The 23,260-nt window shown below is 35.3% G+C and overlaps 1 protein-coding gene across 1 annotated transcript; it reads right to left on the reverse strand.

The window, feature by feature from the left end:
* Positions 1 to 17,233: 17,233 nt before the first annotated feature.
* Positions 17,234 to 19,360, reverse strand: LOC129245842 (odorant receptor 10a). Its single transcript, XM_054884264.1, has 7 exons — positions 19,015 to 19,360; positions 18,544 to 18,730; positions 18,220 to 18,407; positions 17,892 to 18,076; positions 17,732 to 17,830; positions 17,403 to 17,555; positions 17,234 to 17,335 (listed from the first exon to the last, which is right to left on the reverse strand). The coding sequence occupies exons 1-7, from the start codon at positions 19,358 to 19,360 to the stop codon at positions 17,285 to 17,287; spliced, it is 1,209 nt and encodes a 402-aa protein (XP_054740239.1). The 3' UTR covers positions 17,234 to 17,284.
* Positions 19,361 to 23,260: the final 3,900 nt, after the last annotated feature.

Below are 23,260 nucleotides of genomic sequence, written 5' to 3' on the forward strand. Positions count from 1 at the left end.
ATTAATCAAAGCAGTAAGATGATTTGGTAACTCTCTTTTCAATGTTTTTAAACTTATTTGTTGTAATTCAGTTTTCAAAAAATTTTCCTGAGAAATACCTAAATTACCTAATTTAATACGATCTCTTATTTTACATACATACTTCTTGATTAATATCATCACATAACTGTTTTACACTCTTGCTAAGTTTAATATTATCAATTGACAATATTAGGGTGCGTGCATGTCAGAGCTGTGATAAGCGATAAGAGCGTCGATAAGAGCAGCGACAAAAGCATAGCGTCGAGCTTTAGTTTTGTGTGGTGTATACAACAGAGCTGCGATAAGAGCGTTAGTTGCTTTTGAAATTTAAGTTTTTTTAGATCTCTGAGTGACCAGGGTCTCGAGATATAGCCGAAAAGGTGGACCAAGGTACCCTTGGATGTGTTTGTACAATATGGGTATCAGATGGAAGCTGTTGATGAAAGCTTTTAAGATGGAGCTGGAGATGGAAGAGGAAAAAGAAGAGGAAGAGAAAGAGGAAGAGGAAGAGAAAGAGGAAGACCACTTATTATTAAAAATTAAAAAAAAAAATTCTAAAAAAATTTTAAAATGTTACATATACACTTATTATATAAACGTTAATCTGCAGTCAGCTATAGTGAAAAATTCATTGTATCATTGCCGGCGTGATTGGTGATCGTTTCCTTAATTTTTTACAGAAAGGTTATGCTAATATGAGATATTACCTATATCATTCATATATTTACGTATTACCTGTGTACTCACAAATATACGGTTGAAGCAAATATATGTCAGTTTTTTTACTTCGCCTGGAAAAGTTTATATAAATTTAAGAAGAGTAAATAGAACTTATTTTATATCAGACATGGGTGCTTCAACAGTTGGACAAATTGTAAAAGAAGTTGTTAACGTTATATGGGAAGTGCTTCATCCCATCCACATGAAAGTTCCAAACGAAAGTGATTTTTTAAAAATTGCGGAGGAATACAAAAAGTTGTGGGATTTCCCTAATTGCATTGGGAGTATAGACGGGAAACACGTTCGTGTACAAAGCCCTGCACATTCTGGAACAATGCACTACAATTATAAAAATTTTTTTTCTATTGTTTTACAAGCATTAGTGGACGCTAATTACAAGTTTATATGCATTGATGTTGGTGGTTACGGTAAACAGAGTGATGGTGGAACATTTAGGGCTTCGAATTTATTTGTATATTTAACCGACGGAAGACTCAAAATTCCTGATGCCTGTGCGTTACCAAATTCTGGCATCATTGCACCTTTTGTAATTATAGGCGATGAAGCTTATCCACTTTTACCTTATTTATTAAAGCCTTATAGGAGAAACCAATTAGATGCGGACAAGGAATATTATAATGCTAGGCTGTCAAGGGCGAGAAGAACGGTTGAATGTGCTTTTGGTATAATTTATTCCAAATGGAGAATTTTAGCTACAACCATTCAAACCAACCCAACCTTAGCTGACGTTATAATTAAGTGCATTTGCTTACTGCATAATATAATTATTGATAGAGAAGGAATTGAGCACCATTTGACTCAAAACTGGACTTCAGTACCTAGAAATATTGCATTAAACCAAACTGTTGTAGGGCGACAGAATCACAATGCAGAAAATATTCGCGATATATTCAAACTGTACTTTTGTCATAATCCAATTTAATAAATATGAAATAATGACACAATAACAAAAAAATAACCGTTTTAATGCGACAAACAAAAAGAAATATGTACTTGTACATGCTCAAACGAAAGTAAACGGTAAATTTTTGTTGTTACTATTAGTATTAATTACTATGTATTATTGATATTTGAGCAACAATTTTTCAATAAAAAACATGAAAACATATTATTGCACTTACTTGTTGTATTGAATTGTTTGGATATCTCTTGCCACAATTTATCCAAAATAAACCTGTTGTGGTGATTTGGATCTTTTTGATCCCAAATTGCAGGTTTTAAAAATACTGCACTTATAAAATCTTCTGTGTCCATCATCGATAATAGCGAAGAAATTACTAACCTACAATTTCTACGCTCTTATCGATGATAGCGAGCGAAGAGTGAGTTAGCGCGCTGCTCCGACATGCACACTTCTATTAAAATGCATGCATTAATTTTCTACGCTTCGCTCTTATCGACGCTCTTATCGCTTATCACAGCTCTGACATGCACGCACCCTTAGAGTAGTTATGGGTGTATGCTCAGTAAATTCACTAATTAATAACTCGCGTAGTGAAAGCCAATCAGATGGTTGTTCTCTCCTTATTACATCCAAAGCTGCTCCACGTAGTGTGCTTACTATACACTGGAAGTAGAAGGGCTTCTCTTCATTTGTAAGAGAAGTGAATGGCGGAATGATGTTGTCAATACTGCCAATGAAGAGCGATAGGTAATTCTGTCTCCATCGAAAGGGGAGACTAACTTAATGCTTTGCACGACGCGATCTCTTCTTTCTCTGATTTCTTCCATGGTTATTCTTTTGCAGGTACTTATATTCAGTGAGCCGATTTGTGTGCAAATTTCGTGAAGCTGTTGGTCTTGCATACGATATGTTTATTGTTGTTGTGCCTAAAACCGAACGTCTATTTGCATTGCGCTCATTAACATTGTTATTTTTATTGTTCTTTCTCCGTTCTTCGACCGCTATTTGACTTTGCTTGCAGTCTTACAATTTATTTGTTGTTGTTTTAATAAATTTTCCACAACCGCTTGAGTATGAACAGTTATTTTCATCAAAATGTTTCTTATTCAATTTAAACTTTAATTTTATAAATGTCTTATTACTTAGCTTCAAGTTTTTTTTTTTCCTATTTTTAAATGCTTATTATCGCAAATAGTCCAAACGCTGTCGCCAAGAAAAGCGAGAAGAAGAAGGTCTTTGTGATTAGTCGTGTAATTAGAGCGCTCCTACAAAACTCTTAATTTTACCAAGGACATTCGAAGAAATAAAAAGTTTCAACATTGGAAGCGGATGTTGAAGTGTTGGTGATTGCTGTTGTGGTGTGGCAAAACTGCTGGACGAGGGAGTTGGCGAAAATTATTAAATTAAAAAGATTCGCCTGGTGGTGGCCTTTCTGAGTGTCCTTTTTGATCATTATTCGCGCGGAGAAATTAACTGAAAACTGAAATCAAAGCGACATCTAGTGGCAGGCAGGAGTACTGTGATAATAGGTTGGTGTATAAGCTAAGTGAGGTGAATTATCATCCTACAGACCGTAACACCCATTCTATTGAGGGGGGACAATACATTTGTCACAACAACAAGTTGCTCCGAGACTCTGCGAGTTGAATAAATGCGTTACTGACGTAAGTTTACGAGCCTTTGATTGTTCAGTGAGACTTGGGAACTTCATCAAGATCTGTGTATCTCCTGTCTTTTATTGAGCGGAACAGTGAAGGTGAAATTGTCTGCGATTTACATTTTGGCGCGTTCAATCAACATAACTTCAAATTATTAGCTCTATACATAACATAACAACAAATAGAATTTAGGTACTAGCTTAGCGCCACCTACTGGCGGGTAGCATAACGAATTTGTATACGAGTAGTTACAGAGATTAAAGGTGTAACGTATCAAAGGCATTGCCACCTAGTAGTAGTTACTAAATAATAATTATTTTATAATTGTTAATACTTGCAAGTTGACAAAATGCAACGAACTCCTACTTCAAGTAATGCGGCTAAGAGAAGAGTTACCGAATTATCTCCGGATCTTTCACTGCAAGATGTAGTAATGACAGCCATACGTGGAATTGGAACCAACCTTAATAAGCAATTAGAGCGATTAGCTTCTAAACAAGACATAAGAGATTTAAAAGAGTCAATGGGATTGGAAATTAAAAAGCTAAAGGCTGAAAACGAATTCCTTAAACCAGAAGTTCAAAAATTAAAAAAAGACAGGGAATTGGAACAAAAAGAAATACTACGCCTTGTTGACCAAAGTAAGCGAAATACATAGGTTATTTTTTAAAGGCGTTACAAAAGATGAAAAACCAACCTAGCTGTTCAAAAATTATACGATAAATATAATAAGTGCAATATAATAGCAGAATTTGAAACTGTGGAAATGGCAGGAGATATCCTTAAAAACGCTAGAATGTTGCGAGGTTCGGATATACATATTGAAATGGACCTTAGCTCTGAAAGGCAACAAAATAGAAAATTGCAGTTAAAACAAAAGCTCTTGACCTTAAGTAGAAGGCATAAGATATTCGTAAGGAATGATAGCATGAATATTGACGGCAAATGGATGTCATACAATAATAATAAATTACTTATGTGTGAGGTGCAGCCGGCAGAGAAAGTTCTTATTCACTACTTTGGTATAAACGTGTCAAAAATTGATATTACCTATTACTCTTTGTTAGAGAAAATAAATTCAAAAAACTAAAGAATTGTACTAAAGTAACCGCAAAATTAAATGTAATAACCAGCAGTGATGAACTTTTAGAAAATCGTAATCAATTAACTAATATTAAAATTGTGTCGTATAACATTAACGGCTTAGCAAACAAAACGTTATATAAAGATTTTTTTGATTACATTTGTTCGTTTGATGTTTTCATCTTGTTAGAAACGCATGTTGAAACGGAAAATTTTGAAAAATATTTTGGAGATCAGCGGTACGACGTAGTTATTATGGACGGGCAAGTGGTGGACTCCTTTATGGCATTCAAAAATACCTAGAAAATGTTGATGTCAGATATTCGTTTAAGTGTTTAGACTGTTTAGACGTAATCGAATTTTGTGTGGCCGGAAAAACTGTAAACTTGATTCCATTATATTTGAAGGGTAATAACTGGATACATGATTTTGAAATTGTAAAAGAAAGTTTTGTTCAAAATGATTTTGTATATGGTGTTGTAATCGGTGACCTTAATGTACGAATTGGAGACTTACAAGCAAATATGGACGAAATCTTACTAAATGATATTGTAGGAGGAAAAGCAGATAGGAATTCAAGAGACAAAAAAATCAATAGAGGTGGAAGGCAGTTCATAGAGTTCTGTATAAATAATGGTCTAATAGTGTTGAATGGCATGTTAAGTAGTGATGTTGAGGGAAAATTTACTTATGTTAGTAATATAGGTGAATCTGTCAATGATATATGTGCAATATCTCGGGACATATTGAAACATGCGTCTGATTTTATAGTGGACAATAAAACATGGTCTGATCACATGCCTATTATTTTAAAAATGCAATTGCCTGCAAGAAAATCAGCTTCAATGTGCAAGACGAACTTGTTATCAAAAATTGTTTGGGATGAATTACGAGCAGAATTGTATAACAAGAAACTTATTAGCAAACCTACAGAAAAAGAAATATGTAAAAAAAGAGCTAGATCTTGAAGATTTAACTGAAATAATTAGAATATCAACTTCACAGAGGCGAAATAAAGAAAGATTAAGAAAAAATCGGAATGGCTTACCTGGAAATGTCAGTCAGCTAGAAAGATGCCATTAAAACGACTGAGAATTTATAACAAAACTTTGAGTCGAAGTGATAAAAACAAATATATTCAGGCAAATAGAAAATACAAGAAACTATGTGAAGAGAGCAAGAAGAATTACTATGACAATCTTGAACTCAGAATAAATGAGGTTAATAACAGTAAGGATTGGTGGAAGATGGTCAACGTCCTTCGGTGTTCAGTTACAGAATCTTGTCTAGAGGTATCGTCAGCAATATTCATGCACTATTTTCAAACATTATTAAATCCAACTCGCTGTGCACCATTTATACAATATGTGGCAAATTTAGTAAGGGATGATTGTCTAGACAGACCAATAGATGAAATCAGATTGATGTTACAAAAAACGAAATGTGGAAAAGCTCCAGGCTCAGACAAGGTTCCATATGAGTTTTTTAAAAATGCCGATGACCGGTTTCTTGTTGAGTTGGCAAACGTTTTTAATAGGCTATATAATATGGGCCAAGTATCTGAATGTTTCAAAACAAGTCTGATATATACGCTCTTTAAAAAAGGCGATAGGAAATCTCCCTCCAATTATAGAGGTATCTCATTCATGCATTGTGTTGCAAAGATAATGATGGGCATTTAAAATGAGCGACTCACAAACTGGGTAGAAAATAAAAATATTATAACAGAATTTCAAGCAGGTTTCAGAAAGCGACATTCAACTGCAGATAACATATTAGGTTAGGTTAGCAGCAAGAGTCCATATTAAGTTTAGGGAGAAGAAAAAAGCGTACGCGTTTTTTGTGGACTTTAAAGCCGCTTTTGATACTGTCCCTAGACAACTATTGCTATACAAGTTTCATGAAATAGGAATCTCCACCAAAATGGCAAACTTTATGGAAAGTTATTACAGAAATACATGTTCGATAGTAAAAGTAGGAGATGAAATGAGTGAAAAATTCAAAATATCGTCAGGAGTAAAGCAAGGGTGCCTGCTTTCACCTTTGTTCTTTGCTCTTTACTTAAATGACCTGCACGACTGCTTGGAGGGGGGACTCTTTATAGATGAGTTAAATATCCGTTTGCTATTATATGCTGACGATATCGTCATATTGGCAGAAGAGGTTAGTGCTCTTCAAAAAATGATAAGCAACTTAGAAAAATACTGCGATATATGGAATATGCAATGATTTTTCGGAGAGGCTGTAGAATAGCAGAAAAAGAAAAGTGGTTTTTTTCACGGCGAAGTTATACCAATAACGAAATAATATAATTACTTGGGTGTAAAGCTAACATTAAAACTCAGTTTCAAGCAACATATAGAAAATAGAAATATTCTAGCGAAAAATAGCATAAGTGCAACTTGGCGCACACTCTTAGTAAAAATAAAATTAAGTTGTCGGCAAAATGGAAACTGTTTTTAGCGGTGACAAGAGCAATCCAGAGTTATGCTGCTCAGGTATGGGGAAACTCGTTGTTTGAAGAAGAAGACAAAATTCAACTTTATTTTTTAAAAAGGGAACTTCATCTCCCGAGTAATACATGGAGACAAATGTTCCAAGTTTTCATTTGTATACACTGCAATGAAGCTGCATTATATATTCAAAACGTTATTTGTTTGCCTCATATACTATCAAAAAAGATTTTAGAAAAGCAGATATTTTGGGTTGAAGAAATTAGTAATCTGGCACAAAAGTTAAATATAACATATAACTGGGGCACTTCAAATAAAAGATAGTGGAATAGAAATATAATTTCAATACTAGAAAATCTTCATGATTCGAATATTCGAACTTTATGGGATAGGGCACACCAAAGCACCCGATAATACTGGAATCTATAAAATTATGTGGATTATGAAAGTCAGATGTGATTTAATATACTTGGGAAGCCAAAGGGATTTAAATTACACTTTATGTAACTTAAATGAATTAGAAGACATCACACATTTCTTAGGAACATGCCCGATACTTAAAAGAATTCGTCAAAGATTTTTTGGAAAATATAGTTTAAACCGAGATGAAATCATAGACATTTTAAATGCTATTGGCCCTTCTGGATATAATAACTTATTTAAGTTCATCACTGGTGCTATAGAATATAGAAAATAAATTTTAAACGAATTCAATACATAGTACCATAGTAACATATGTAAAATGTAAGATTTTGTTTTGTTTTTTTCTTTTTTCTTCCGACAAACGACCTAGTGTCACTGTCGTACGTTCTAATGTTAATGATTAAAAATGAAATGTAATGTACGAATATATATATATATATAAAACTAACATAAACCACAATTTAAAGGTTATTATTATAATTTTATTCAGAATGGTGTTCACACACGTGTAAGTGGTTTGAAATAAGAAACAAGAGTGCATGAGGAAAAACTTAAAAGCTAAGAACTTACTCTAAAGTAGTAATTGAAATTATACAATGTACAGTTAGAGAGAATAACAATGTTTTAGGGAATTGTTGTAGACACATAATGTCACTTATATATATATATATATATATATAATTGGCGCGTGAACCCTTTTTGGATGTTTGGCCGAGCTCCTTCTCCTATTTGTGGTGTGCGTCTTAATGGTGTTCCACAAATGGAGTGACCTACAGTTTCAAGCCGATTCCGAACGGCAGATATTTTTATGAGAAGCTTTTTCATGGCAGAAATACACTCGAAGGTTTGCCATTGCCTGCCGAGGCTGTTTCACCGAGATTCGAACCTACGTTCTCTCTCTGAATTCCGAATTGTAGTCACGCACAAAGCCATTCGGCTACGGCGGCCGCCCTTTACAAATATGCTTTAATTAAATCTAACACAGCTTCTAGCCAAACATTGGCACAGCGATAAAATATTTTACCATTTACTTTAACCACACAACTGCTGTTTGATATCTTTTAACGAATAGTGCCCCAGAGAAGGTAGCAATTCTGTTAGGTAATGGTTAAATGGGCTGGTCACCTAATAAGCTACCAGCGTTGCATGGGCTTATAGTCAGAAGTATTACGCTGTGGATGAAGGATCGAGAAAGTGACTATGGGATATCCACATACTTTTTGAAAGTTACCCATTAAGCAGACTTTGAGTGAAAGAGTAAGTCACAGATAAATCACCTTGTGAGATAACGGTTAAATCTGGCTAAAGGTTAATAATGAGAGGTTGCTCACCTTTTTGAATTGTATATTCTTGCAACCAATGGTCGGAATAGTATAGCGTTTTTCAATAGGTGCGCTTCAACTTTTTTCCGATAGGGAGGGCGAACGACGAAATATTTTTTATTTTTCGCTTGTCATTTGTAAACTTCATTAGTATGTATTTCATCATGGAACGCTACACACTTGAGCAACGATTGCAAATCGTGCAAATTTTTTATGAAAATAATCGTTCTGTTGCTGCTACTTTAAGAGCATTACGGCCATTTTACGGATCTTCAGTGATGAAGCTCACTTTTGGCTCAATGGCTTTGTCAACAAGCAAAATATGCGTTACTGGGCAGAAAGCAATCCACACGTGATTCATGAGGCACCGTTGCATCCCGAAAAAATCAGTGCTTGGTGCGGTTTACATGCCGGCGGCGTAATTGGCCCATATTTTTTCGTTGACGAGAACGATCGCCACGTTACTGTGAATGGAAATCGATACCGCGACATGATAAATGATTATTTTTGGCCGCAATTGAATGGTATGGACTTAGACGACATTTGGTTTCAACAGGACGGGGCCACAAGCCACACAGCACACGCTACAACTGATTTGTTGAAGAGTAAGTTAGATGAGCGCATTATTTCCAGAAATGGACCGGTCGAATGGCCGCCGCGCTCGTGTGATTTGACGTCTATAGACTATTGTCTTTGGGTTTATGTGAAGTCATTGGTCTACAGTAACAAGCCGATGACGATTTGTGAGCTCAGAGCCAATATTGAACGCGAAATTGCTGGCATTTCGGCCGATTTATGCAAAAGAGTGGTCGAAAATTGGGTTCAACGATTGGACTTCGTAAAACGTGCACGCGGTGGTCATGCAAAAAAAAAAACGAATTTCATACTTAAATGTATATGTAAAAAAAATTAGTTAAAAAAGTCAAACCGTTTGTGTTTTATTAAAAAAAAAGTTGAAACGCTCATACTGAAAAACGCTTTATTTGAACACTGAATGATGGAGAAACAGATACAGATATTTCCCATTGGATGATTCTTGCTGCAGCCGGAGAGATGAGAGGGAAGCAAAAAGTGTAGAATATCCTAAGCAAATAATAATGACCTCCGACCCTTATTTTATTTAATTCCATATTTACGTTTTTCATAAAATATTTTAGTTTACTTAAATAACAGATATTTAATCATTTAATCACTGCACAGATTCATAATCGCGTTTTTTGTGTTTTTAGATTGAGCCTGAATTTCAGTCATTCAATAGCCCAGAATGGCAAAGAATGAATTCCTAGTACAAAGTTGGCGCGAAATAAATTTATTTGTGATGTAAAATCTACCAGCTGTTTGCACGAAAGAGAAGAGAGTGTGATGTTGAGTTGTCTTTATTTTGGATATTTTCGCTACACGATAAAACAGAAAGCGTGAAAGTAGATACATCCATAAATAATTACTTATACATACATACATGCATACATATGAAAAAGTATAAGATGAAAGCATACACCGAATTTATTAACTTTAAACAATTTACATTTTAATGGCGTTAATGTAGAGATCGACACACACACTTGCGAATACTAATACACGCTTTAAAGGCACACAAGTGAAGAGAGTATAAAGCATAACTGCCACCGCAGCCTTGGGGTGAATGTAGTAAAAAGTAATAACGAGCGGGCGGCAAGTGGCAAATGTTCTATTTAAAGGCACATAACCCTGCCACACACATTTATTTAAACGCATAAACGCAAACAGTAGCAGTGGTAGTAAGAGCCACATCTCACGGGTATGCTTGTGTCATTTACGGCACTCACACCTGTTATTTAGTTTTTAATATTCGCACACGTCCTTCTCGTACCAAATTAAGGATCCGAGGATTGCGGGTGCAAGTTTCTAAAATCATTTTATACTTTCGCAATACATTAATAAGCTTTTGGGTATACTGCTTAAAACGATACATAATACTGTAGGTATTTTCCCATTTCTTTCGCTCATAGTCTATACTTCGCTTTTATACTCTGATGCCAATTATGATTCCATTCAGCCAAGTGTTAGGCGTTTAACGCCGTAGTCGCCATGCGCACGCCATAAGCTTCATTCATACAAATGTCTATTGCACGCGCAGCATAAAAATTTACCTAGTTACATACGCACATTCACATGCACTCACATAGAAATGAATTTCAACACGAGCGGCCCTGAGCTATTCAGCCGTGGAATTGCTTTGTCTAAGAAATATTAATAAATTATAAATACAACAATGTTTACACAATGCGTGTAAGTAATTCATCTTGACATTTCAGCTATTAGGTATACCAATAAATATTATACATCTTGTAAACGCGTATATGCCACAAGCAGTTAACTAAAAATATGCCTTTGTGAAAAATAGCGAAAGAGAAAATTGTAAAATTTTACATACAATTTTTAGGGCTAAAAGTATTATTTAACAATGTTGCGCTGTTTTTCGGCCTGAACGCTGGATATGCCAACTACAACATGTGCTGACAGCTTAAACCTTTTCATTTTATCTGAACTGCCTTGTCGCAATTTGACATTTGAGTCTCGAAAAAGGAACACACAAATAACAACAAAATTCTTACACAAATTTGGTGTTGATGCTGTAATTCGTTTCGTATTAGGCAAATTCTTTACTTTTGTTTTGAATTTTTAGGCTCCTTCGTTAGTTTTTTTGCTTTGAGTGATGGATCATACCATGAAAGCAGATTCGCCATAAAAACGGAAAAGATATATATAAATAAATGAAATAAATAAAACGAACAATTCCCTAATATCACAACTAAAGGGTTAAAGGAGACTCTCAAATATTTCTAAGAGTGTTGTTTTGGAGATAATATTTGAAATTTTCCTAAATTGTTTATTTCCTTAAAGCCTTAGTTTAATTTAAAACCTTACGGTTTAAGAATATTTTGTTTGACGATACAGATAATGTTAGTTTATTTAATCGATGTAGAAAATTATATTGGAAAATGACTTCAGAGTTCGGTTTTTGGAAATTCTGTTAGTTATGAAATCCGAAGATTAATAGTATTCACATACAGTACTTTTTCTTTTCTCTTTACGGATATGTTCTAATTAAATCTTTAGGTCGAAAACTGAGGTTGAGGTTGAATCTTAACCCGCAACGGACTCATCTGAAACAAAAAAAAAAAAAACATAGAACATAAAGAAAACATCTCGGGTGAAACGTTCTCCATTTTTCTTTTTAATTTTTCGTAGCACTTGGAAGCCGTAAAACTGATTTCGGCTAGCAAAGCTCAAAGAAATACCTGCCGTACTATTCAAAAAAGTACTGTGCAAAATTTCAAAACTACTGGGCCAGTGAGTTTTGAGTAATGGCGTACACGAACTATAAAAATAAATTTGAGAGTCGAACAGGTATGGAAGCCCGGCCTTGAGTAACGAGTTAAACACGGTTAAAATACTCAAATGGTTTTTTTTAAGGTTTTGTTTTGAAATTGTCACTGCGTTACCTGAACCACGTGGCTTGCTTTAGAGAGCCAGCAAACCTCCCAATATTGGGTGCTTTGCTAAGCTCTTCGTCCTATTTGTGGCGTTTTGATATTTTCTTGAAATAGAGGGACCTACAGATGGAGGGACTTTCGAACGGCAGAGAAACTTTTCCATGGAAGAAATACACTCGGAAGTTTTTCATTTAAATGACATTTTTTATAGAAGATTATACTCAATTTCGTAATACCCATAGTTGCTTGGATATAATTTACTTTTAAAATTTATTTGGTAATTACTAGCAGTTTTATTTATTGTTGTTGTTTAAATGTGAGAAAAATGAGAAATATTCAGTAGATGTTAAAACGATTTAATTTCACAGAAATTATCAGGGAGAAAAATCATAAATCTTTATTTACTTCTGAGAGCGATTCGTACAAAGAGCGATTCATGCAAATCTTTTTTTTTTTTTTTTTTTTATTTCCATTATAAATTACGATCTGTTTATATTAACAATAAGTAATTGGTGTTAGGGTTTGGAATTAAAATGTCCCTTCCCTTTGAAAGAGAACATTATTGTCTTTGGTGGTATTTAGTTAAAATTTTACTAATACATAGTTTTCTATAATTTTATATTATTATATTTTATTTTATATCACAGTACGGGCAAGATCTGTGGGTGTTTTGCGCTTTAGTCTTCTTGGTTTAAGTTCCATTTCCGGTATCAGTCTCATCTCATGGTTTTTGTGCTCTAATAGTCGCAAGATGTGCTTACTGCTGCTTCTTTTTACTGCTTCAGTGACAGTGTCTATGCCGAGGTCGCGGTGAATATCGTCATTTTTTATATACCAATTTGCGTTTGTGATGGTCCTTAGCATCTTAGATTGACTTCTCTGAATGATTTGTAGGTTTGATTTACTGGCAGTCCCCCAAATTTCTAGTCCGTAGGTCCATGTCGGTCTGATTATTGATTTGTATATCATTTGTTTATTAAGTAAGCTTAGGGTTGATTGTTTTCCTAGTAGCCAGTAGAGTTGTCGGAATTTGTTTTTCATCTCGTTTCTCTTGTTTAGTATGTGTTTTTTCCATGTGAGTTTTGAGTCAATCGTTATGCCTAAGTATTTTGCACTTGAGTGTATTTTTATGTCTTCCCCGTTAATTTGGATTGGATATCTTGCAGATTTTCTCTTCGCGTATATTACATGTTGTGTTTTGTCTTTATTGACCTCAATGCCCCATTTTTCAAACCATATTGTTGTTGCTGATAGCGTATCTTGCAGTGATTTTGTTGCTGCTTCTTCATTGTGGTAAGCTGACATTAAAACTGTGTCGTCTGCAAATGTAGCTATCATTGATCCTCGAGTAGTTGGCGTTGGTATATCTGCTGTGTATACTAAGTATAGTATGGGGCCCAGTACGCTTCCTTGAGGTACTCCAGCAGACGCCGTCAAGATAACAGAGCACTCATCGTCATATTTTATGAAGAAGTGTCTATCAGTCATGTAGCTTTTAAGAATATTAAATATGTTAAGTGGTAAAATGGTTTTTAGTTTATATAGAAGTCGTTTGTGCCATACTCTATCAAAAGCTTTCGCGATGTCCAAATACACGGCAATGCAATATTTCTTCTTATCGAAGTCGTCTGTAATTTTGTTGACTACTCTGTGAATCTGTTGCACAGTTGAGTGTTGTTTTCGGAAACCGAACTGGTGTGAGGGGATAGCGTCTTTTTGTTGTAGAATCGGGGCAATTCTGTCAAGCAGTATTTTTTCAAACAATTTAGAGAGGATAGGCAGCAAGCTAATTGGTCTGTATGAGCTAGCAACAGTGGCGTTCTTGTTTGGCTTGGGGATCGCTATAACTTGTGCAACTTTCCATGCTTTTGGGAAGTATTGTAACCTAATTATTCCGTTGAAGAGGTCTCGTATGTATTTTATTATAGTATCGGGTAGTTCCTTTAGTATTTTCCCATTTATTTGGTCATATCCCGGTGTGTTTTTGTCTTTAAGTTTCTTTATGTAATATTTGATTTCTTCTTTTGTTGTGTTTTGTATTGTGTGGTCTGCATTCTCAATTGTGTTCGGCAGATTAATGTCTTTATTATCCATGCTATTTGTAAATATTGTTTTAAAGTGGTCAGCTAATGTTTCAGCCTTTTCTTTGCTTGTTCTAGCCCATGTGTTGGAGTTTGTTTTTATTGGAGGCTTGTGTATGATTGTTTTAGTGAGTTTTTTAATTGCTTTCCATAGGGAATAGTTGGTAGCTGTAGTTGTTTCGAGGCTGCTAAGGTACTTCTTCAGTTGGTTGTCATTATGTTCTTCGAGAATTTTTTTGAGTTCGTTTGATGATTTGTTTAGTTTAGCTTTATCGGCTGGGTGTTTGGAGCGTTGCCAGTCTTTCCTGAGTTTGCGTTTTTGTTTGATTTTGTGTAAAATAAAAGCAGGGATTTTCTTTGTTATTATGGTGTCTAATATTGGTGTCGATTGTGTTACTGCTTTTATTATGTTATCGTTTAAGTATACGATTGCATTGTCCAGTTCGGAGGAGGATTTCAAAGAGACTCGAGTTTCCATGTTTTCTTTTATGACATCACGAAATATATTCCAGTTTGTCTTATGGTTATATAGCGAAGTGATGGTTTTTCTAACAGGTCTATCCTGGAGCGTTATTATTAATGGTGAGTGGTCTGATGATAAGTCAAGGCATGATTTTATTGCAATGTTTTCGTGAGTTAGGTTTTTCGTAATACAGAAGTCGATTAAGTCAGGAAGTTTTTTATTGTCAGTTGGCCAATACGTCGGTTCTCCTGTGCTTAATATGCTGTTGTTATTTGCCTTAATGGCCTCATATAGGTGTCTTCCTTTCGTGGTGGTTATCCTAGATCCCCATGTTACGTGCTTAGCATTGTAGTCTCCCCCTGCTAGGTATCGATTTCCAACTGATTTAAGATAATCAAGGTATTGGTGTGTTGTATTATTATACTTGGGTGGACAATAAACAGCTGATATATTTATTGGGCCAGCCAAAGTGTTGATGCAGACTGTAGTCGCCTGTATATGTTCTGCTTTGTAGCCATCCATTTCTACGCATTTTATTGCTCTTTTTATTATGATAGCTGTGCCTCCATGGGCTTTGTTGTCAGGGTGATTTGTATAATAAATATCGAAGTTTGGTATGTTTATACTATATAGGTCTTCTCAGTGGCATGGGTTTCGGAAATGAGCATGATATCAATTGCATTGTCTGTTAAAAATATTTTCAATTCTAGTAGGTGGCGGTATAGTCCGTTAGCATTCCAGATAGCGATTATTAATTTATTGTTTATCAAGTTTAGTTACAAGCAAGGTTATGATATTCAAATCTCAACCATCTTTTGACTATTTTCAAAAGGGCTCATGGTGGTCAACGTCGTTAATTTTTTTCAATTATTCTCGCTGGAAAATGATTTTGTATGCTTTTCTGTTCACCAACTTTCATAGGTATAACTCTAACTGGAGCTTATCGGGAACTAGGCGATAGTAAAGGGTGTGACTGTCGTGCAAGGCGGCTTTTAGTATTCGGTGATACTCAGGTCGGTGTAAAGTGGAAAGTTCCGGATATATGGTTAATGACTGTAACTTTAGCAACATTTCTCATTATTATCCTGTTATAACAATAATAACTGACTGAGCTTTATTTATCATTCTTTTTGCTTTTGCTCTTTGCTTGCAACTGCTTTGAAGAAGTACTTCTACTATACTGAGGCTTCGTTGTCGGCCAGTTGCTCTAAACGTAGTTCCCGACAGGAATATATCAAGGAAGTTACCACTCGTAGCTGGAGTTGGCCTGTTGACTGTTATTTCTTTGATGTGCGGTCAAAAGCAAATTTAAAAGTTAACATGCAATATTTTATATGAAAGGTAATTAAATATACTTTTTAATTAAATTATATCAGCACTATGTTAGTTATCCCAATATTCGAAAATAAGTGGTTTTTGTAAACTTTTCGATTTTTTTATAAAAATTTTATTCATTCCACTTTTTACTGTTATAACTCAAAAGAAAACTATTTTAATTACCTTTTCAACGATGTTTGTGGTTTTATAAGTTTTAATAATAGTTTTCGAGACATTGTGGTTTTTAAAATACGGAAGATTTACCTTTAACCTTCGATATTTCCTCTGCTTAGAATTAGTCCTTTTTTTATTTAGCCTAGGGGTATATATCTACTTTTTTTTTCTAATAGCGATCGCCCCTCGGCGCAGGCAATGACATACCTCCGAGTGTATTTCTGCCATGAGAAAAGCTCCTCATAAAAAATATTTGCCGTTCGGAGTCGGCTTAAACTGTAGGTCCCACCATTTGTGGAACAACATCAAGAAGCACATCACAAATAGGAGAAGGAGCTCGACCAAACACCCAAAAAGGGTGTACGCGCCAATTATATATATATACATATATATATAAATACTTATTCTCTTATGGCAAAATTACATTTGTGGTAATAAATATGTGTATTAAGAGGAATTTTATTAAAACGAATTTGCGTTTCTGTGTAAAATGTTGTGGTTCAACTCAAAACTCTGCGAACAAACAAAAAAATTAGATGAAAAAAAAAATGTGGAAGCAATATGAAGCTGCAAACAAAAACTACGTGCATACAAAATCACATTAAATTTAATAAAAAATCACACATCCACATTAATGAGAGAAAATTTGCTAGTTGTAATAACGAAAGTACAAAAAATCCCAAACATAAACCAAAATTCTGCATAATGCAATAAATATAAGCTTAATTGTAATTCCCGCTATCATCTAATATGCAATTTAATAGCTGAAAACGCCCAAAAAAACTTTATTTTTTACCTATTTATTTTTTTAATCACAAAATATTCCATACGCAACTGCTTAATAGTTGAATAACAACTCCACTGCGTATAATTTTAATACAAATATTTAATCTATGCGCAATAATTACTACTCATATGCTTGCCACTACATTTATTTATTTAAGTATTTGCTCTGTTTGCTGAAGTGCCCACCGTTGCCGTTCGTGTTGAATGCCATGGCGTATACGTAACGCTTTTCTGCTGCAGTGCGACAAGATTTAAAGTTAATAGGATAATCAGGTAACAATAGTTATATACTCAGTGCCAAGCGATTTAATACAAATTACGTGGGTATGCATGCATTTATTAGTTTTAATGAGGCACTAAGTTTTTGCTGTTGCTAAAAAAGTTATTTGAATGAGGAGGCCAAAGCTATTATCGAACCGGATGTTTGTAGTATCTGTGGATTGGATAAGTCTAATAATGCTCTGGCAATGTAAGCAAAATTTATAGAGTTTGCAGTTTACCGAAGTAAATGTGACTAGCGAGGGTGAAAAGAACGGCACTGACATACTGATGGCACGCTGCGAGCGGATAATGATCATCAGTAGGTAGCGACGCAATTTCGGATTACAGGCATACCAATCGCAGCCAAATGCTACTGTGGCCAGCTCCACACTCTGTAAAGGAAATGTGGAAATTCATCAATAAAAAGCAAAAGTGGCATTGTTTTAATGAAACAAAGCGGCTTTGTTCGTTGCTGCAAAATATCACGGAGCAACGATGGTGTGAAAACTTCGCTAAACAGTTCAAAATTGGGAAATAAGAAAAGAGGAGTATTTGTGTAGTTACATACACTCTCTGACACCATGCTGCCACCATAGCAGTAAATGAAAAGCTGGCCCAAAACGGCAATTGTGTAGCCAATGTAGATGACAATGCCGAAACCGGAAAACTGGAATAGAATAACGAATCAAGACTAGAAGTTAGCGTCCATTCACCACTCTCTTACATACCGTCATGAGATCAAAAATGCTTGCGCCAATCACTAGACCAGCCGAAACAAAGTGTGCCAATGTGATGACGGTGTAACGTTTGCCGAAGTAACGTGTCAGTTCGATAATGCCATTGTGACGTTTTATGAAGTGCACCAAACGCCTTTCCATTAGTGTGATCTCCTCTGCTGTTAAGCTAAGTTTGTCTGAAATAAAGAGGAATTTTACTAAGAATGAGACTTATCTCAGAAATTGTAAAAAAGGCAAAAACGAGATACTCTGCTAACACCAACATTTTTGCTCATTCACCAAGGTTCGTCTGCCAAAGGGCTATGCAATTTCGACTCACCTTCTCCAAAGCCGATAATGAATTTCAAATCTTCCTGCAGTAGTTTAAGCAGCGCTGCAGTATTGGAGCAAAATTCAAAGTAAAACGCATCGCAGCCGCCGTACATGAAAATTGTAATATAGCCTGTATAGGCGGTGAACAAATAAGTGAAAGGAAAGTACGGTGACCGCAGTAGAAAAGCTGGCATGCTGTAAAAACAAACCAAATAATAAATTACGGTATATTTCAATTTAGTACTTGATACGCGCTTCCAAGCTATGTGCACATCTATATGTATATGTGTGTATGTTGGTGCTGCAAAATGAGACAAACAAATTTACTCACGTCATATTGAAGGGCAATTTCCACATCTGCTGTTGTCCTTGAAAATAGCGTATTAGAGTCACTAGCAACGGCTTCAAATTGTACGAGGTGCAAGTAATGAAACCCATAACAAACGGTATGAAATTGAGGCGTGCTGCCATAATGGCGTGTACGCGTATAATATGCTTCTTAACGGGATTTGTTTGCACTAGAAGAAAATAAGCAATTGGGCGGATATGTGACTTGAAATACAGTAAAACTACTTTGAAAAGGGGGAAAAAGGTGGGTAAAAATAAGACAAAAATATCATGACATGACCAAGAAAAAAAATGTTACGGATACTTTAATAATTCTTCAGATATTTAATTTTTCGTTAAGGAGTGCTGAGTTACAGAGGGGTGCTGCACCATAGCTGCTGAGCATTATTTCGTAATTTCGTACGACAGAAACAATAACGCCATTAAAGCGTCAATACTATAAATATAGTCTCACCATCCGGCTCATACATCAAGCTCTGCATACGCTTTAGTACCCATGCTAAGTCCTTGTGATAGTAAAATATCAACGCCATTTTCAGTAGTGTCACAGCCGAGGTGCCTGCCGGGCAAAGTGTGTCCAACGCCAATTCCAAGTCCGCCTTCAAAACGGTGCAGCCAGCATGGATTTCGGTGAAAACGCCAATGGCCAAAATGATGAGGTTCACCCAAGCACCAATATTGACAGCATGTTTTCGGCACGTGTTCAGTGGCCAAAAGCCCATCGAACCAAGACAAAGCTTCGGCATATAAAAATAATAATCATACAGTGGAAATGAACGTGACATAAATTTGAAGTTCATATCGAATATTCCCACACAGGATTTATATGAGTACCAATCAAATTTTAATTAAAAATTTGGAAATTGAATTATGAGCTACAACTACTGGTTTCAAATGATTTCATTTTGTATTGGAAATTCGTACTTTATATTAAAAAATTCGTGGAAATTTCTACAGTTGGCTACATGCGTACGTGGTTTTGCGCGTGGGTTGGCTAATCAATGAAATTGTGGCAAATGACTTAATTGCACAATTATTGGTTGTACAAGTTTTGAAAGTTTCCGCGAATTTGCGCATTTTGAGATTGCACTTTCTGTAATATTCTTTATACATACACACACGCACACATTGTAGAGCATTACATTGCAGTGCAACACGTGGCAGGAAGAGTGCCATTAAAAGTTTATCCATCGACCTGCGCTAATGCACTTCATCCCTCTCGGCTGTTTGCTTGCGAAGACAAAACAAAAGAGCATTTAAGCCTTTCGACAACTAGAAATTACTATGCGCGGGTGCTTAGGTCTCACCCATTTCCGGAGCTGAATATTTGAAGCCTGGCTCTTAACACATGTTTTAAAGTCAGTGAAGCGAAGTGTTGCATGAATTTACAAAATTAAATTAGTGCAACACAATAATGGGGGTAATGTCTGGAAGTCAATCCACTGTTTTAGCATCAAATTATGGCCAGTGGGTCTCGTTAGTCTTCAGGCGACACACAACTAATGGAGGATCAAATCTCTGTGAAAAATGAAAATGAGGAAATCGATTTTTCTAATAGTCACCCATCGGCAAAGTGAATGCGACTTATTATCGGGAAAATGTTTTAGAAGGCGCTTAAGAGCCGTGGAAACGCAAACATTTCGGCCATAGACCATGGATGTTCCAACAGGACTCGGCACCGTCTCATAAAGCTCGTGTGTACCAAGAATGGTTAAAAAATCATGTTCCACACTTCATTTCCTCCACACAATGGCTTTCGAATTCGCCAGACGCAAATCCGATGGACTATTCCATCTGGTCCATTTTGGAGAAAGCGATTATACGAGAATGGGCCAAAATACCTCAAAATCACATTCGTGCAGCATGCAACTCATGTTTTGACGGTTTGAAGGCTATAGTTGAGACAAAAGGTGGTCATATCGAGCTAAAGTAAATATATGTTAAAAGTGTAATCATTTTTGAACAATTTTGTCTTTGAAATCAATAAAAACTAGTTTCACACAAAAAAGTTATGGTGTTTTGAATAGGTAACACTTCATATCATTCCCCCTGTATATATAATATATATATATTTACACTTACCATGAAACAAAACTATTTAAAATTTGGAATAAACTTATTTTAGACACGACATATTTATTAATATAGACAACTTTTAAAGTAATGCATTTTTAAACTGTATTTAAGAAACCATGCCTCAAGAAATCATGCACACAAATAACAGTGCAAATACAAGATAGTCTTCAAATTTATAAATAATATAAAAATATATTAAACAAAAACTAAAAAAAAATACATGTAAAATCAAAACCTCCAAAAACAGCTCGACAGCTCGAATATTTTATAAGTAAATTAAAACAAGTTTCTGGGAATTGAAAATTCTGTAAAAAACAAGTTTTTACTTCTTTCAATTTGATATCCCGGGATCCCAGAACTGAAATCAATTAATTCCAGTGTTCATGGATCCCGGGATACCGGGATTTGATTACCTACTAATTACCTATTGAATAAATACTCTGGAAAAAGCATTGGACCATAAATAATAGAAGATAAGGGTCGGAGAGAGATTTGATTAACGATTTTTTGTGTCCAATAGGGTCTGAATATGGTCTGGAAGGTCCAGCAAGGCGACGCCAAATTTCATACTGCACTTCCCGTGCCATATCTGGCAGTGGTAAACCTAAGATGAAGTACCGAACAAACTGTACCACCCAGGTATATCTAGCACTAGGAATTTAATTCGGTACTATTTAGAAATACGTATTCCAATGATTATTTTTATTGGAAAGGGTAAACCTTGCTATTAAACACGGAACACAATTTCATTCGATTCACTCCACGGCCGGCTTTACTGTAGGCCTTTCTGCAAGCTAAGTTTTCATTACTAGCAACTTTGAGTGCATGTTAAAACTGTTGAATCAATTCGGTAGGTATTACTTTAAAAAACTAGTCTAATTGGGTCAAATTGCATCTTATAGGCGGTTCGTTGGCGTCAGTGTTTCGGTTGATTATTCAATTTTCGAAAGCAATACGCAAACGATAGAATGTAGGGCTAATACCGCCATCCTGTTGAAATTAAATATTACCTGTTACATTTTCTTCTATTTTGGGAAATAAAAAATCCATTAATATGACATAGTAACGCCCTTCAATTTCTGCCCCGCTATATATCTCTCAACCAAAATAATAATATCTCTCACAAAAATATGATTCTCGGCAAAAATGCTCATCTTATGCCAAGCGCTCTTCAGCCCATTGGGTACACTTTGTTTATGATAAAGGCGAAATTTTGTAAATGTAAAACCATGAGCTAAATTTTATGAACTACATTTCACGAATGTCATTTCAGCTGGTAAAGTAAAAAAATGGTTAGCTCAAATTACAAACGTTAGATGCCTTGGATTTAATTCTCTGTCTAAATTTAGAAATATATATTTTTTTGTGTGGAATTGTGTTTGGAATAAACCTCCTCACCCGGTAGGTATGAAACTTTAAAAACTTTGAATGGTCACCACCTGTTAAGCCTAATGGTGAATTCTCTTTTCTTAAATCCGTTTATTCCAATTATCGACATTTGGCTACAACGCTGTAAAGTATTATTCGTCCGGCGTGTGCTCACTCCCAATCCCTGCACGGCAGGAGGAGAAAAGCGTAAACGTGTGCACACATAACTACATAGGTTTCACACACGTGCATGCACACAGTATGTGTATATGACTTAATTTATCTTATGTGCACAGTTTACTCCTCGCTCAGATAAAAAAAGACATGCAAACAAAAAAGAATGGAAATCCATTATTCATAAACGACGGCTCAAAAAACTAAAAACAAAACGCAAGGAAAACGAGCGGGCGAAGGAGCAACAACGGAACTTTGGTAATAATACTGAGCACTGGCTGTCTGCCAAAACAACGAAACATATGTCACATCTGGATTCAGAAAGAAGCGATGAAATTAAAGCTTTTAGCAGTTCCTATCGGCTGTTGGGGGAATTATGCATCCATGTACATATGTAAAGGTTGTGGAAGAGGTTCTGTTTGCGTTAATATGCAAGTGTAAGTGCTAAATATACATTTGAACGTAGATTTATATATGTAAATATATTCATACCGGTCATACACTACATTAAAGTAGTAAGGTTACAGCGCAAGCGAATTGAATACATTTAGGTCGAATTTATTGCTATATTGCTTTGTGTTGAGATCAGAAATATGCTCAGGGAATAGTTTAGGAGAGTGCGGATCGGTTTTCGGGAGTTGAAGTGAGGAGGTTATACCTATCTTTTAATTCGAGCGCTTATTCATTCAGTGCTGAGACTCCAAACGATATCTATTTCAGCTGCCGGAGATAAGTCTACCTCTTAAGATAGGATGTCGTAATTATCATTTCGTCATGAATTTTGCGCTTTTTCAGCCTGACGATAATACACTTTAACAGCCATTTTTGGACGCGCAATGACTTCAATTTAATATGAAAATACTTGATGTAGCAAAACTTTCGAATCTTCTAACGGTCTCAAATCTTATTTTTTATGGCTTAGTGCGAAAGGAGTTAAAATACACATCTGGTCAGTTTGGACATACTATATAAAATTAAAGCCATTGAGTTGATCTTAAGTAGAGAAATATATAAATAAGACAGTAAACTTATTCTAGAAAATTATAAAATTAAACTTAAGTTGCTATTTGTTGTAAAAATGT

This window comes from Anastrepha obliqua, chromosome 4, assembly GCF_027943255.1.
Source record: "Anastrepha obliqua isolate idAnaObli1 chromosome 4, idAnaObli1_1.0, whole genome shotgun sequence".
In the NCBI taxonomy this organism is placed as follows: Eukaryota; Metazoa; Arthropoda; class Insecta; order Diptera; family Tephritidae; genus Anastrepha; species Anastrepha obliqua.

Coding starts and splice junctions, on each gene's coding strand:
- LOC129245842 (XM_054884264.1), bottom strand. CDS start 19,360: ATGAACTTCAAATTTATGTCACGTTCATTTCCACTGTATGATTATTAT. Junction 18,408..18,543: donor AAATTGCCCTTCAATATGAC/GTGAGTAAATTT, acceptor TTGTTTTTACAG/CATGCCAGCTTTTCTACTGC. Junction 17,831..17,891: donor GCATTTTTGATCTCATGACG/GTATGTAAGAGA, acceptor ATTCTATTCCAG/TTTTCCGGTTTCGGCATTGT.